Source organism: Polyodon spathula, chromosome 40, assembly GCF_017654505.1.
Source record: "Polyodon spathula isolate WHYD16114869_AA chromosome 40, ASM1765450v1, whole genome shotgun sequence".
Lineage (NCBI taxonomy): Eukaryota > Metazoa > Chordata > Actinopteri > Acipenseriformes > Polyodontidae > Polyodon > Polyodon spathula.
Genome location: NC_054573.1, coordinates 2,203,782 through 2,219,305, shown reverse-complemented (window position 1 = coordinate 2,219,305; position 15,524 = coordinate 2,203,782). Strand labels below are relative to the sequence as shown.

General features: G+C 43.6%; 1 protein-coding gene across 3 annotated transcripts; it reads left to right on the top strand.

The window, feature by feature from the left end:
* Window positions 1-526: 526 nt before the first annotated feature.
* On the top strand, window positions 527-11,472 carry LOC121304910 (kunitz-type protease inhibitor 2-like). 3 transcript variants are annotated; one of them, XM_041236333.1, is made up of 9 exons: window positions 529-1,150; window positions 5,412-5,582; window positions 6,545-6,607; window positions 6,791-6,832; window positions 7,514-7,675; window positions 8,378-8,431; window positions 9,142-9,312; window positions 9,731-9,778; window positions 10,004-11,472. In XM_041236333.1, the coding sequence occupies exons 1-9, from the start codon at window positions 760-762 to the stop codon at window positions 10,153-10,155; spliced, it is 1,254 nt and encodes a 417-aa protein (XP_041092267.1). In that variant the 5' UTR covers window positions 529-759; the 3' UTR covers window positions 10,156-11,472. The 3 variants fall into 3 exon arrangements, with proteins under 3 accessions (XP_041092270.1, XP_041092268.1, XP_041092267.1); XM_041236336.1 differs by lacking the exon at window positions 8,378-8,431 and having other exon boundaries at window positions 527-1,150; XM_041236334.1 differs by lacking the exon at window positions 6,791-6,832 and having other exon boundaries at window positions 528-1,150.
* Window positions 11,473-15,524: the final 4,052 nt, after the last annotated feature.

The window sequence follows — 15,524 nt, the reverse complement described above, 5'->3', positions numbered from 1 at the left end:
AAAGCCAATCAGCTGCTGTGTAGGTTAGAAAATACCGAAGTAAAACAATTAGCGACAGTTCGTTCAATTAACCCCCCTCACTTTAATGAATACACTGCAGTTTAGAGAGGCGGGTTACAAAACCTGACCGGACCTGCCTTAGAAGAGTCCCGACATTCGGGAGCTTTGGCAACCCTAGCTGGGTGTGCATCACAGGGTGACATCGGGGCTCAAAAAAGAAAGAAAGAAAGGGTTACTGCCTCATTATGAACGCCTCACCTGTCATCAATCACACACATGACGTAACGGCATACAGGTGTTTAATAATAACAATACCAATACTAGTAATAGGGGAACAGATACGACACACACCATATATTATATATACATATACATACATATATATATATATATATATATATATAGAGAGAGAGAGAGAGAGAGATAGAGAGAGAGAGAGAGAGATTAAAACCTGTTGATCTGACGTCACACAGAGAGTTGTAGGCGTGGGGGGAGGAGAGAGAGAGTCTGAATAAACAAACTTCATTTGAAGTCAGGTGAGCGCACCTGTTGGTATGCGGAGATTGTTATATTTAGGGTTTCACACAGAAACGCAGACAGCATTTGACGGGGCGTTTAGCAAAGAGAAACAGTTTTTTTTTTTTTTTTAAAAAAAAAAAAAAAAAATTGAATATACCTGCCTGTCTTTAAAACATTTGCCAAGCAAACGCAGTTTAGTTTTCAAAGGCAAATTAATACAAGCGTAGATTTGTACTCGCCATGACGCGTTTGGGGTGCGTACAGTTTGTCCTGTATTTCGCCGTTCTGGGACCCACTTGGGCCGACAGCCAAGAAGGAGAAGGCGGGTGCTTGGGTATTTTCGAGGCGCTCCCCGGTACGGGTCTGGACCCCAAGTCTTTCGACAACGGCGCTGTCTACGCCGCCCACCTGGAAGACATTTCGGACGCGGAGAGCTGCGAGAAGGCGTGCTGCGCTCACAGCCGGTGCAGCCTGGCGCTGTTGAATCGCACCGGGGCGAGGACTCTGTGCCACCTGGTAACCTGTGTCGCGGAGAGCACCGGAGAGGACGCCTGTATCGCCACCCCCAACGCCGCTTACGACAGCTACCGCAAGCGAGAAAGCGACTACCGGTCTTCCAGCAACGAAGAAGGTAAAACAATAATACCTTTTCAAAGTTTGTGTGAAAGGGAAGTGTTTCCGCACAATTTATATGGCTTGTAACCCTTCAGCCGACAAAAAACGTTTTTTTGTCAAATTTACAATGTTTTTTTTATAAATGTTTTTACCGCAATAAGACTCCCATTGCACAGCAGTGTCGCCCATTCCAGGTTTTACTGCCAGCTTGATCAGCCCCAGTGTGTGTGTAGGTAACAAGCGCAGGTGTGTGTGTGTGTGTGTCTCCTGGTAAAACCGGGACTGGATCAAACCCCTGTGCAACGGGAGCCTTATTTCCAGCCCATTATCTGTGTCTCTTGGGTTCACATTACACGCATAAGAACATCTACTTTTAAACCTATTGGTTATTCAAAACTAAAACTTTTCAGTAATGTCATTTTTTTGTTTGTTTGTTTTTACTGTCATGCTTGTGTGTAACTTTTTTCCTTTTTATGTTTGACAAAGAACTGCAACAATAGACTAGTGGGTTGCTGTTCAGCTAAGCTTCTGTTATACACCCTACAATATCGGGGCTTCTCATACTCGGTCCTGGAGACCCCTTGTGGCTGCTGGTTTTCATTCCAACCCAGCGCTCAGTTACTTAACTAGACCCTTTTAATTAGACCTCAACTCATTTTCAGTTCGAGTTACTTATCAGATGTTACAGCTAACTTGAAAAATGCAACTGTTCAAGAGCTGAAAACCAGTAAAACAGTCTAAGTAAACAAATTATCAGTTCAATTAAGGGTCTAGTTAAGTAATTAAGAGCTCAGTTGGAATGAAAACCAGCAGCCACAGGGGGTCCCCAGGACCCGGGGGTTGAGAAGCCCTGCCCAACATTCTTTTCCTGGAGCTGGTTTTGTAATCAACAATCGCTAACTAACCTACTAATCCTGTGTTTTTGTGGAGGTGTGAATGCAGTCACATCAACAGGGGAAGGTTTCACAACTTCACTGGTTTTGTTATTGAGATCATGTTTTTTTTTCTCATGCAGGGATGGGGTGGTGGTTGGGTGCATTTTAATAACACACCTGAGCGCGTTACCTGTACACCTTGGCTGATCAGCCTTTGAGTAAAGCAACAGCTGCTGCTGGGTTTTGTGTGTGCGCTCTCCACAGAGGCTAAGAAAAGCAGAGGCCGTCACAAACCCAGGCAGCTGTTCCCTGTTTCACTGTGAAGGGTGAATCAGCCCGATCGACACCAACGTCACTCCTCTAATAGTCAGCACCTGATTTCCAGTGCGTGATCAATCCAGCAATTGAATAACCTGTTTGTGCAATGCAAATTAGGGCTGAACAGGTTTGCTCCAGAAAAGTGTGAAGGGGGGGAGGGGGTCATACACACACAAAAACACACACTAAAGTATTTCCACCCCCCCCCCCCCCCCCCAACTCAACAACACGACCATCATGACAGTAAACAGACACAATGACGCGTTCTTCCCTTTGTATAAGTCGGTGATCAGCAGATGCGTCAGCCACACTAAGAGCACAGCGTGTGGTTTTCTATGGGTAAATAAGGATTTTCTTTGTATGCATCGGGACGCGGTGCATTTGCTAGGAGATTGGGGCTGTCTCGACCATATAGAGGCTGTTGGCATGCATGAGCCTGTGTTAAGACAGTTTTTCAGTTTTTTTTTTTTTTCTTCTCTATAACTTTTGAAAACAAGTAATGTACAGTAAAGGTGCTTTGAAAATCAGACCCATTGTTGAAAATAAATCAAACGATAGATGGTGACTCATGATCTCAACCGCAATGACTGATCTGCCTTTAACAGGCAAAGGTACCATTAAGTGTTTACAGACAGCGTCTCCTCTTACAGCTGGACAGAGACACTGGGGTTTGCAGTAGTGAAGCGCGTGATGGTTGGGGGTGTTCCTGTAAAACCTTGTCCCGTTGCTTAGCAGTTTCACCCAGTCCAGGTTTTACTACCAGCTTGATTAGCCCTAGTGTGTCTAGGCAACAAGCTCGGGTGCGTCTTGCTATTAAACTCGTAGTAAAACCGCTATGCAATGGGAGCTTTATTGCCATCCCTGGATTTCTAAGAAGTGCTTTTGAGTGTGACACCAAAAAGTTTTAAGGTTGCATGTTTTACTGGAGGGGTAGGGACTGAGGGAAGCCTGGTGCTGGATTACAAGTCTCAAGCTGGGCAGGGTTCCTGTGGAGATAAGAATCTAAAGGTGATCATTCTAACACTCCAGCCTCCTGTCTCAACTGTTCAGAAGCTTTTCCTAGTGTTAGCAAAGGGGCGTTAATGTAACATTGTTCGGCAGGTTTCGTTAGACTAAGTTCAGTCAATTCTATAGAGGGATGCAAAGCTGTTGGCCACAGGTGTTTTGTTCAGGAAGAAAGACGATCAACTTTTTTTTTTTTTTTTTTTTTTTTTTTTTTTTTTCCCTCTATTGTGATGGCTTGACAAGAGAACCAGTTTGAACTGGGTTGCTGTAAGAATGCGTGTCGCAGGAACGGTTTCCTGCATTCCAGGGCATTGCTTCATTGTAAGCTGTTCATCAGGTGCTGAAAATCTGAAATCTAAGATGGCTCAACCTGCTATGCAACAGGATTGTTCCACCCTACCTGGCAGCTGTGTAACACAAACGTACAGGGACGGGGAATAAGACTCCCTGTTGTGTAGCAGTTTGATCCGTTCCTGGTTTTGGTGCGAGTTTAAGACGACACCCAGGAGCTTGTCCCCTGTACACACGATTTTAATGACATAAATAGTGGCGGAGCTAAGTTGCGCTGCTCTTTGAGTCTGTATTAATTCTGCTGGTGATTTATTGACCCACAGTTGAAATCCCGTGAAATGGGAGCAGAGTGGTGGCATTTCCAGACCATAGTAAAAAGCATTGCAAAGTGTAATGGAGTGCATAGGAAGGCATTGCAAAGAATAGTGATGCATGGTAAAGCATATTGACAAACTTGGCCAACCAGGATAAACTATGGTGAAAGTATAACCATTGGGGGGGGGGGGGTAAATGGTAAACTTTTATAAGGGTTGCTAAGCCACAGGTCAGGTCCTTTTTAAAATATACTGAGCATCAAAAGAAACGTATCACTTTAGATAAAATTCACTAGATGTGATTGAAAAATGATAAGCTCTGTTTTAGAGCAGGTGCAGTGACTTTTTATTGTGCTGATTTAAGAATTGACATAGCAAAGGTGCTGCAGAATGATCCGTCGCTCTCGGGCAGGTGTTGCGACTCCTGCAATGCTTTCAGAGACAAGGTCATAAAACTCGGCAGGGGGTTGATGGGGTCTAGGGTGACCGGTTTTAAAATGCTTAAATCTTCATTGGGCTGTTAGAGTGGGCTGCTGGAAGAGGCTGTGCTTTTGCAGAAGGACAGACTGTTCTAGTTTTATGATGTTCTCATTGAAACCAGAAACTGTTTAATTTCCAGTTATTTTGTTTTGGACGATTTTGTGTATGAATCGCAGTCTCATTTCAAACTGCATTGATGGAAAGAAGACTCCCGTTGCTGAGCAGTTTCATCTGTTTCTGGTTTTCCCAATGAAGTTTTTTTAAGTTTGGTACATCTTTGCTGTGGCTAATCAGCCTTGTATAAGAACCTGACCTGCTGTGCTTCTGGTTTTGTGTCCCGATTTCAAATGCTACAGACTAAGATACGACATTTCTTGTCAAGAAAGCAACACACTTCTTTGATATATATGAGGAATCGTTGCACCCTTATTTCATTTTTCAAGAATAAAGTTTGATTTAAGAACTCAATGTTATATGGCAACCCCCCCCCCACCCCCTGCACGTATAATGGTTACCTCCCTAGTGTGTGACTGCTCGCTGCAATCTGGTGAAACTGGTTTGTGAAGTGTTTTGATATGGACTCGATGATAAAGCATTTTCTGCTTTTGTTCCTTCAGTTTAATTCAAGCAAGCATCAGTGTTGACCCTCCCTTTTTGAATTCTTATACCTGTTGAAATCGTCTGCATCTCTCTTTGTGTTTTCAACCATGCAGCTAGCGACTGCAAAACAAGATGTACAGTGGGTCACGAGACAGTCACGTGGTTCACGTGTGTGTCAGCTGTATTTCACAATGCTGTAGAGCTGCACATATGTCTATAGGAAAGAGCTCTCCACTCTCAACACTACAGAGCTGTATAGAGGTCTATAGGAAATTGTGTGAAGTTACTTGAATTGATCAATCCCTCGTATTGGTGCATTTATTACATCCCCACGCTTAAATTTACTTCTTGAATAAGTAATTGCACATGAGACAGATTTCTTTCTCTCCTTCAGAGAAGTGCCACGCCCCTATTGAGGTGGGGCCCTGCCGCGCCGCGTTCCCGCGCTTCAACTACGACCCAGTGAACCAGACCTGCACGAAGTTCATCTATGGGGGCTGCAAGGGCAACGCCAACAACTACAAGAGCAAGGAGGACTGCGAGGGAGCCTGCGCCGGCGTCCGAGGTCAGTCCCTCGAGGCTTGTCAGAAATCATATGCTGCTTTATTTCTGGTGGGTGTCTCCTCCTGTGAGCTGTGGCATTCTACCCCAGGAGTGTCATACTCTCCAGGAGTTTGACACCCCTGCTCTACCGTGTTGTATAGGAAATGATAACTTGCTAGAACAGCACAGGGGTGGAATGCCTAATTTGAAGTTGCCCCTCTCTCTCTCTCTCTCTCTCTCTCTCTCTCTCTCTCTCTCTCTCTCTCTCTCTCTTTCTCTCTCGTTTTGTTGCAGACATGGGAATCTGAAAATGCCAAACCTTCTTGTACATGTCGCCTTACTGAAATAAAGCGCTTCATCTGGAAAAGAATAAACCTGCTTGTTTCTTCATTCTTGATTTTAAATGTACTTTTTAAAAAATATTTAATGAAATGGCCCTAAAATAAGATGTCTTCCTGCTCTGGTTTGTGGTGACCACTCTGGTTACCCAGACAATCGCTCTTTTCCAGGATATGGGTCTAATCCTCCTTGCACACTCTCCTCCTACCCACCCCCTCCAAGAAAATAATTTTCATTGGCATATAGTAGAAATGGCATCTGCTAGATAGAACAGGGTGCTGTGTGATACAAGCTGCTCTGTCTGGTGCCAGTCCTTTTGCCCCAAACTGCACACGAAGACCCCCGTACTCTACGCATTCACTACCAACCTGTGTGCTGAAGTTGGAAGTCCAACGTTGGTTGTCAAATCATCTTTCAAGTTGGGTCAACAGTGTTCGATTTGTTTATGTAGAGGGAGTTGAGAAATTAAACTCTCAGGTAAACCTTGGATCGCCAGACAGTCGCTCGACTGGAGAGGCAACCCGCCCGGGTAGGTGGCATGGCAGAAGTCCGCGCCAGTCTCCACGAAGGCATCAAGTGGTGTTTTCCGGGGGTTCTCGTTGCCAGCTTGTGACTCGGTTTTGTTTGTTCGTTTTTTGTTTTCAGCTGACAAGGACTCTCACAACAGCACCCTCCTGGTATCCAAGAGAATGGCAAGACCCATGAAACGTGAGTCCCAAAATATTAAACTGGTTTTAAAGCGGCAGATCTTTTCAGTGGTGCGGTCTGATCAAGAAAGCTAATAAATTCGGTGACAAATGTTCTGACTGGAAGTCTTTCCCGAGGTCTCCAACAGAAATACTAATGTGTGTGTGTTTTTTTTTGTTTTTTTTTTTTTTTTTCCCTCCTCAGTTGAGTCTCCCATTGATGACACTGGACTGGTAGAGCACAGAGGTAGTTACCACGCTCTCTGACGTTTTGTTTTTTTTTATTGTGTGTTTTTTTTTTTAAATGCATTGCGTTTTGAAGTGACTGATGGCCAAGGCTGTCCAGCTGTCATTGCTGTGAATTTAATTTGTCAGTTGTATTCTGGTTTTTAGTTTTTCTGCCCTTTTTTGTTTCTTTCGAGATGCAGTTGCACAAGGACCTTTTTAATTTGTCCAATTCAAAAGTGGAACCTCTTGATTTCAGAAAGTTCAGAGTCACCCCCCCGCTGCCTCCTCCTTCAACCAGACAGTGTAGCAGAAACGACAGATGAGATGTAATAAATGACAAATGTTACAGGGTGTGTGTTTTTTTTCTCCTTTTTAGCGTTTCTACATTTCAGCACTGCTGAACATTTACTAGTTCTGGGAGGTATACCAAGGCTGCCTGCGTGCAAATATTCCCTTGGTAATCTGGTGCTAAATTTTAGAAATGCTAAAAACGTTATAGTGGGAAGTGTTCTGGATGGTAACCAGACACTGCTAGTTGATTATTCCAGATCTAATTAGATCGTATTCCACCTTTCTCCCATACCCCTCGCTCCTCCTCTCTTTCACCATCTTCTCTCCTTGCTTTCCTTCTCGCTCTTTCCCTCTCCTCACCATCTTCTCTCATTTCTTTCCTTCTCTCTCTCTCTTCCCCTCTGCTCAGACTCGTGTGAGGTGGCTCCCGTGGTCGGTCCGTGTCGAGCCTCGATGCCGCGGTTCTTCTATAACAGCTCCTCTGGCTCCTGCCAGCTCTTCATCTACGGGGGCTGCCAAGGAAACAACAACAACTACCAAACGCAGGCAGAGTGCCAGGCCAAGTGCTCCGGTAACCTCCCCCAAAACGCTCTGCTTGCCTGTTTGAGTGCACCTAGCTCCTGGGTTTTTTACCATTCCCTCATACAAGTTTCCCACAGTCAAAAGAATCACAGCAAGGTGAAAGCATAGGCAAGCATTGTAAAGCACAGAGGTGTATGGTAAAGCCTTGTGAAGCACAGATGGGTCTGGTTTCTTAAAAAAAAAAAAAAAAAAAAAAAAAAACTGTTGTAAACTAACCCTTATTAAAATTCCCCATCCTTAAAAGCACAGTGAATGTATGCCAATGCAAAATTTAGAGTGAAGGTCAAGCAGCCCTGTTACTTGATGTGCTTTACTGCATTTGGCTTGACCAGGTCTTCAGTTTGGACTGCTGCATATCTGTTCAAACTGTGCTGGGTTGTTTGGGTGAGAGCGCCCCCTACCTGTGTGTTCCTTGAGGTCGAAGGTGTCATTTTTGAAGCCCTTGGTGCAGTAGCAGCACCTGAGCTTCGTCTTTTGAGATGACGCGAAAACGCCTCGTTACACAGAGGAAAACGCCATGCGAGTGAGCGAAGCAAACTTGAAACGGAGAGAGAGACTGGGGTTACATACAATGCGCACACACACACTGTGATTAGAGACTAGGGGAGAGGGAGAGTCCAGGGTTAGATGCAACACACGGACGGAATCATCCCCCCCCCCCCCCCCCCTCTCTCTCTCTCTCTCCTTGCAGAGAATCTACCTCCTGTCCCCATGCCAATGATGAAACAGTCTGCTGAATACAAAGGTAAGTGGAATAAGAATAAAATCTGACCCTTCCTCTTTCCCTCACTGAGACTCTCACACACTCGTCACCGATTTCAAAGTAAAATCAAATCTGAATAATTTAAAATAAACATTTTAGCTCCGGGGACTTTGTCTGTGTTTGGTACCCCTGTCATCAATAAATGTGTCCAGACTTCACAAATCTGTCCTTCGGAATTGCAATGCACTGCAGTTTGCAACCAGTATCAAAGCCTCTGACGGATCTAACCTTCTCCAGAACTCGGGCTGCTCCCTAAAACCATCTGTAAAGCAAAAATGAACACATTGGCCACAATGTCTGCATATTGAATACACAACTAGTGTATTGCAGGCAAAAGAAAAAAAAAAACTTGATTCAGTGTGGCTGACTATAGATTGAAGAGCCAGCACTGATCTAGCCTGCATTATGTCTGACTAGCCAGAGGTCTGTACGTATCTGTCTATGGATCCAGAGTTCTACCCAATAGAAAGTATCTATCTACTTAACCAGAGGTCTGTATGTATGCCAAGCAACTAAAACCTACAGTACAGCTCCTGAACTGAAAGCATCTTCACACACGCTTCTCCCCCCCCAAAAAAAAAACAGTAAGGTAATTTCTATAATAAGAAACGCTCGGCAGTCGCTGCAGAAACCGCTGAAAAAAGGTAGAGATGTGTGTTTTTTTTTTTAACCCCCCCCCTCCCCCCCCTCAGATCAGTGCCTGGCCGAGCCGGAAGTGGGGCCCTGCCGCGCTGCCTTCCCCAGCTGGTACTACGACTCCAACGTCCAGGACTGCCTGCCCTTTATCTTCGGGGGCTGTGGTGGGAACCTGAATCGATACAGCTCTGCCCAGGACTGCATTAGCCGCTGCGCGGGGGGGCCAGGTCAGAGCCTGGGAGCAGTTTTTAGAATAGCGTTTTTTACAGCGCAGGAATGGGAGTGAGACCCCTATTGCAGAACACCCATTCCAGGTTCGACTACAGTGAGCTTCAGTAGCACCTGGTCTTTTCTTTTGGTCCAACTCCTGAACCAACGAAATATCCAACCTGGATCCTAGAGCAGTTCTCGTTTTACCTGGCAACCTGAATGTGGAATGTCCCTCCAGGATCGTAATTGGACATCCTGGTGTACAGGCAGAGCTGGGGCTTGTCTTTTTATTAAACTTATAACAAAACCTGGAATGGATCGCTATGCAATGGGAGTCCTTCTTTCTCCATCCTTGCTGCACCTCGCTAAAAATCCAGTTTATCAATGCGTTTAATTAAAAGCGTGAATTAATTATTTATTTTTTTGTCATTGCAGAAGCAAATGGTCAGCATCATGGACACGGTTTCCTAAAGCACCGCACAGGTGAGGGGCGAACTTGACCAGGGAGTGCACTTGCTGGACCCATTTCAAAACATTTTTACATATGATAGACAACTTGCTTTCCGACTGCAATTTCTTTAAGTGTGTTTAACCATAGCAGTCTAATAGGAGTGGTCGTTTTGTCAGCCCGAGGCGGGAGGGACTCTGTGAAAGGTCCACAGTGTGTGTCTCTGTCTCTCTGATTTGGTCTCTGTCCTGTCTCTGCAGTGTACATCCTCACTGCGGTGATGGCAGTGGTTATGGTGATACTGGTCATGGGGCTGATCTTTGTGTGTCTCAGGAAGGCTCGAGAGTGCCAGCTGCTGGTCGGTGATGACAAAGAGGAGCTGCTGCCATCCTCCGGGAGCGAGAAGGCCTAGGTGGCCAAACAAACTCCTATCTCTCCCCCCAGTTTCACTTCTCTTTGCTCCCTTTTGCTTCTAGACTCCCCTACCACCTTCCTCTTCACTCCACCCCAGCCCTGCCCTCTTCAGGGCAAGCTACAGCGGCCTCTTGCAAGTCTGAATAAAGAAAATCACTTTCCTCAATATCCTGTGCAAAAGTTTCTAAACTTGTGTACTTCTGTTTTCACAGAACCACACAAGCCTAGGGTAGTAGGTTAGTGAATGGCAAGGATTTGGATTTTTCCACCAGACGTCGCTGTTGTGCTGTGTGCCCTGACTTGACCACACGAGGGCAGCACATTTTATTGAATGTGGCACTAAAGCAGGGTTGTGTATCAGCCTTCCGTTGAGGAAGGTTGTATTTTTAACTACTGTAGAATGACTTGTAAGAAATAAGAGGGGGTTTGGAAAATGGATTATGAAGTAGGTATTGATCATTTGCTATATAATTACACTACAGATAAACAGCATTAGCAAACCATCCACTCTCCACAGTGTCACATATTATATAACTGCTCTGTGTTTGTAACTTTTTCTTGTACTGACCTGTAGCTTAGGTTTTATTTTAAGTGTGTTCTTGAAAATGTTTTAAATATGTGTTCTTGTACAACCTTGATAGACCAGCCTGGTATAACACCCTTTCTTCCTCCTCTCTATCGCCCCTTTCCTGATTCTTTCCTGGGACAGACCAAACTTGTTTTGTTTCGTTTTCATCTTTTGACGAGACTGGCACGGCATGGTTCTACACCTCAGGAATAGATTTATCTATGTCTTTCATAACTTTTTTTTTTTAATAGTTTCAATGTTCTGTTAAGAATTGATAAGATGTCAAACAATAGTTTGTCACTTCATTGTGTGTGGTTTCATTTATAAAGTGTGTGTGTGGGGGGGGGGGGGTTGCAATTTCATTTATAAATGGGGATTATAATTTTAAAGCTGGCTCATAGCAAAACATGAAACTTTGTTTAATACTATGAAATTGATATATATTTAACTTATGAGAAGAAATAATACTAGTGATGTACTTTAGGGGTATTCTAGACCCGTGGTGCATAACGCTGGCCCTCGTGATGTATTCCAGTCCTGCTCTTTGTTACAGCCAGGTCCTAACTCGGTTAATTGCCTCTTAGCAACTTCATTTAACTAGACTGGAACCTGCTTGGAGTGAAAACCTGGACTGGATCTCGGGGGCCGGAGTTGAGTGCCACTGCTCTGGACTCTGCATATAATCAACAAGATGGTGTTTTGATTTGTTTAATATGTACGTTCTATTCGAAATAAAATTTAATAAGAGTTTGTTGTGTGTGTGCGCGCTTGAAACTGACAAGCTCTCTATATATAATAAATTAAAAGCTAGTATTTGGAAAATGTAAAAAAAAAAAAAAAAATTATTGAACACCTCTATGTTGCCACAAGGGGGTGCTATTGGACGGTTTTTCTCAGTTTAAACAGACAGTTTTTGACGTCGTTGCTCAACTATTTACACGGGGGTGGGGAGAGAAAAGGGGGTTTCCGGATGACGTCACCCTAAAACTTCTTGATACTTAGGCCTTCTGCAAACGAGAAGTCGCCATATATCTATAGTTATTAATGCATTTCTCTTTGTTATTTAGCCACGAGTAGAAAGCAGAGTGGGAAATCTCTCACTGATAGCTCAATGTGAAGACCCGTACCTTCTCAACAGTGTGAAAATAAAATTCAGTGACGGGCGTCTAGACTGGGAGCATGTGGTTTTTATTTTTGGTTTTTTTTGCATTGTCTTCAATGTGTTGAGTAACATTTAGCCAGTTAACGTATTGCGTTAATTGCATATCCCTCAGTCGTTTCAGTGCAGTGTTCTTGTGTCACTGTGAAAACTATAAAATATTCTTGCAACAGGCTTTCAGTTCGGCATTCCTGCAAGCTTAAAGACCAGCTGGAGCGGAGTTTCCTAATCTAATCTGCCGGGTTCAATTAAGGGTTACATTTGAAGTAAGAGCTCTGGTTGCAATGAAAACCTGCAGCTACAATGGGGTCCCGGACCGGGCTTGGGAAACCCCGTTCTAGATGGCGTAGCTGGTATTTGTATCCCTGACTTTATCAGGGGTTATCTGGCTGCCTGTGCTGCTGTAAAACTGTTTTTTTTTTTTGAAGAAGTAGAAGAAATGAGAAGGGGGGGGGAGTTTTAGCAAGCTCTTGAATGAGGATCTGAAATTGCTAAAATTATCTCATTTCCCGGCCGGCCTGAAATGAATTATTTCTCCCCGCTTGCTTGCCAGCTCACAGATTTCCAGCACAATACTTTCTCTAAACAACGGGAAAAAATAGGACGTGGTGATAAATATCGCAGTTACCCCCTGTTTCAACGCTTGGGAGTCCAGCCAGTCTACAAACACAGAGCCCCTCGCCACCCCTAACAGGATCCACTCCTGTTCCTGCAGAGTTAGATTTGGAACCTGCCATGTGTAGCACACACTTCTTATGCAACGCGTTAGGAGTGTGTGGGCGGGGGGTAGTTGCTGCTACTCTTACTCTCAGCTGCCTTTAACAAGTCTATTCATTAATGCGTTGGTTTAAAAAAAAAAAAAAACGAAAAGCTGTCCTTCCCTCACCTTTACAATGTAGTGCCATTTTTTTTTTATTGACAGGTTAGGGCCCCGGGGTGAAAGGGCAATGCTTCCCATCAGCTTTTCAAAGAGTTGTTTTACCTGCCAATATATGATTGGCTGTAATTGACCTCTCTCATGCAAAATTGAATCCTCTTGCGGGTATTGTCTGGTTCCCACGACAACGTATATATATATATATATATATATATATATATATATATATATATATATATATATATTTTTGAGACTAAGGTTCAGTCGGACGCTACCGATGGCTATAAAAGGCAAGGTCTGTCCGCAGACAGTTGCGTCACAACGAGATTTTCCTGTCTCTTCTCTCAAGAAGATAACCTCTGTTCTTGATATTTTTTTTTTTTGCGGATACTTTAACCAAAAACGCCCGAGTAAATTCCACGGACTCACGGATCTGATTGCCTTAAAATAAAAATAATAAGTAAAAAAACAAATTTCCTTATATTTAAACCACATTAGTTCAGTAGCAGAAATACTTTTTTACGCGTTCTCATGCACAGGCACTGGAAAACATATTTTGATAAGAATTAGACACTTTATTGGGGAGTCAAAAAACAAAACAAACAAAAAAAAAAAAAAAACTAATGTCTGAAACGCGATTGGTGGTTCACGTCTCTAAAAACGACGTCACGGTTATCTTTTGGGACAATCAATACAGGGTTACAATGCAAGCTTCATATTTAAACACATTGTAGTTTACAGTCAGTGCAAATAATAACACTGCTAGAATATGAACTGGGACGCAAGCCAGCTAGGATCACAGCGAGTTATATCTGCAGTGTTAACAGTGGAACAGTGCAAGGATAGCACGTCAGCTGAGGGCAGGGCAGTGCAGGGCAGGGCAGGGCAGGGCAGGGCAACCCAGCCCAGCGCATAACGATACAACGATAAATCTCAATTTGGCTGTTGTTCTGTATTTTCTCCACCAGCCGAACAGAGAAAAGAAAAGCGTAGCCCATCATAGTTTATTATAATATACTTAATTGTTACAGACTGACAACATAGGTATAAAATGCATTGTAAACCCTTATATATATATATATATATATATATATATATATATATATATATATATATATATATATATATATATATATATATATATATATATATATATATATATATATATATTCATTCATTCCACCTTGAGCACCACGTTTAGGTTAATTTAAAAAAAAAAACCTTTTAGTTTTTATGTCACTTCTGGCATAACTGCTTGAAACAATGCGTGTTTGATTGTGTTGTTTAAAAAATTAAATCAGCGCTTTGGAATGCTTGGTACCGTTTGAAGAGGGAGACGCGTGTTGGGCTGAAAATCTGAGAAAGATTGATAGAGGGAGAGAGAGAGAGAGAGAGAGAGAGAGAGAGAGAGAGAGAGAGAGAGAGAGAGAGGAGTACCGTTTAAAATATAGACTATTATCAATCATTCTGTGATTCACAACATTTTCCAAAATCGACTCCACAGTACAAGGACACGTTGTTCAAAACGCCCTGAACTTTGACTCTACATCCTTTTATGTATGTTGTAACACCTTTATATACACCGCGGTTAACCATCTGAAATCCCCTTTCCTGTGGGCTGAATTAAGGCACCAGCAATGACGTGTGACGCCAGTACAAATATGTTCCCAATTACAAACCTGGCTGATCTCACCAGCTCAGCGAATTCTCTGTGACTGGTCGTTAAATTGCTGTGTCTCTCTGCTGTGCGAAGCTGCAATGCTTAATCACGACTGTCAGTGAGGTGGGAGAGAGAGAGAGAGGGAGAGAGAGAGAGAGAGGGAGAGAGACATCACTGTCATCCATTTAAAGGTGTGCTAACCATCTTTAAAATCCATTTTCTTCACGTTTCTAGCATAATATAGAGGGGTGGCTCAGCACTGTATCAGAGGTTATGCAGAAATGAGCATATATTATATTGCATTATATTATATTAACAGGCAGCAGACAAAGCGATTTACAGAGACCAGGGGGGTGAACTCTGCATCATCAACAACTGCTGCTGCTGCAGAGTCACTTCCAATAGGACCTTGTTTGTTTGAGGTCTCATCCGAAGGACGGAGCAGAAGGAGGTGAAGTGACTCGCTCAGGGTCACACACAGGGAGTCAGTGGCTGAGCCGGGATTGTAACCTCTTGGTTTCCAGCCCCTTTCCGGCCTAATGTGGCCTGTTTCGTTTGTATTTCTGGATCGATTCCTCTGCTGTTCTTGCCCTGCGAACAGGCAGCGTTCGTCTTCAGAGGAAACTGGTTCCCTGTGACCTGTGTGATATCTATCAGGAAAAGGGTTTTTTTTTGTTTTGTTTTTTTTTCGAAAGTCAAATTTCCTGTTGACCTACATTGTGAGAGTTGTCCTGGCGCCCTGTCAGGAATCTGATTGCTTTTCTGCAGGGGAGGAAAAAAAAGACTCATAACAGTTTCACCCATTCCCGGTTTTAATACAAGCTTGATTAGCCCCAGTGTGGAGAGAAGCTCATCTGCATGTGTCTTATTAAACTCATCCAGGAGATCCACGAGTCTGGGAGTCAGTCAAACTTCTCGATAAACCAGCCAGCATAAACTGTCTGGAGCGAGCGGGCATGTGTTTGAAGTGGTTATAATGTGTGTCTGTGTCAAACTCAGTCCTGTACAGACTCAAAGACTTTCTCTCTCTCTCTCCCTCTCTCTCTCTCTCTCTCTCTCTCTCTCTCTCTCTCTCTCTCTCTCTCTCTCTCTCTCTCTCTCTG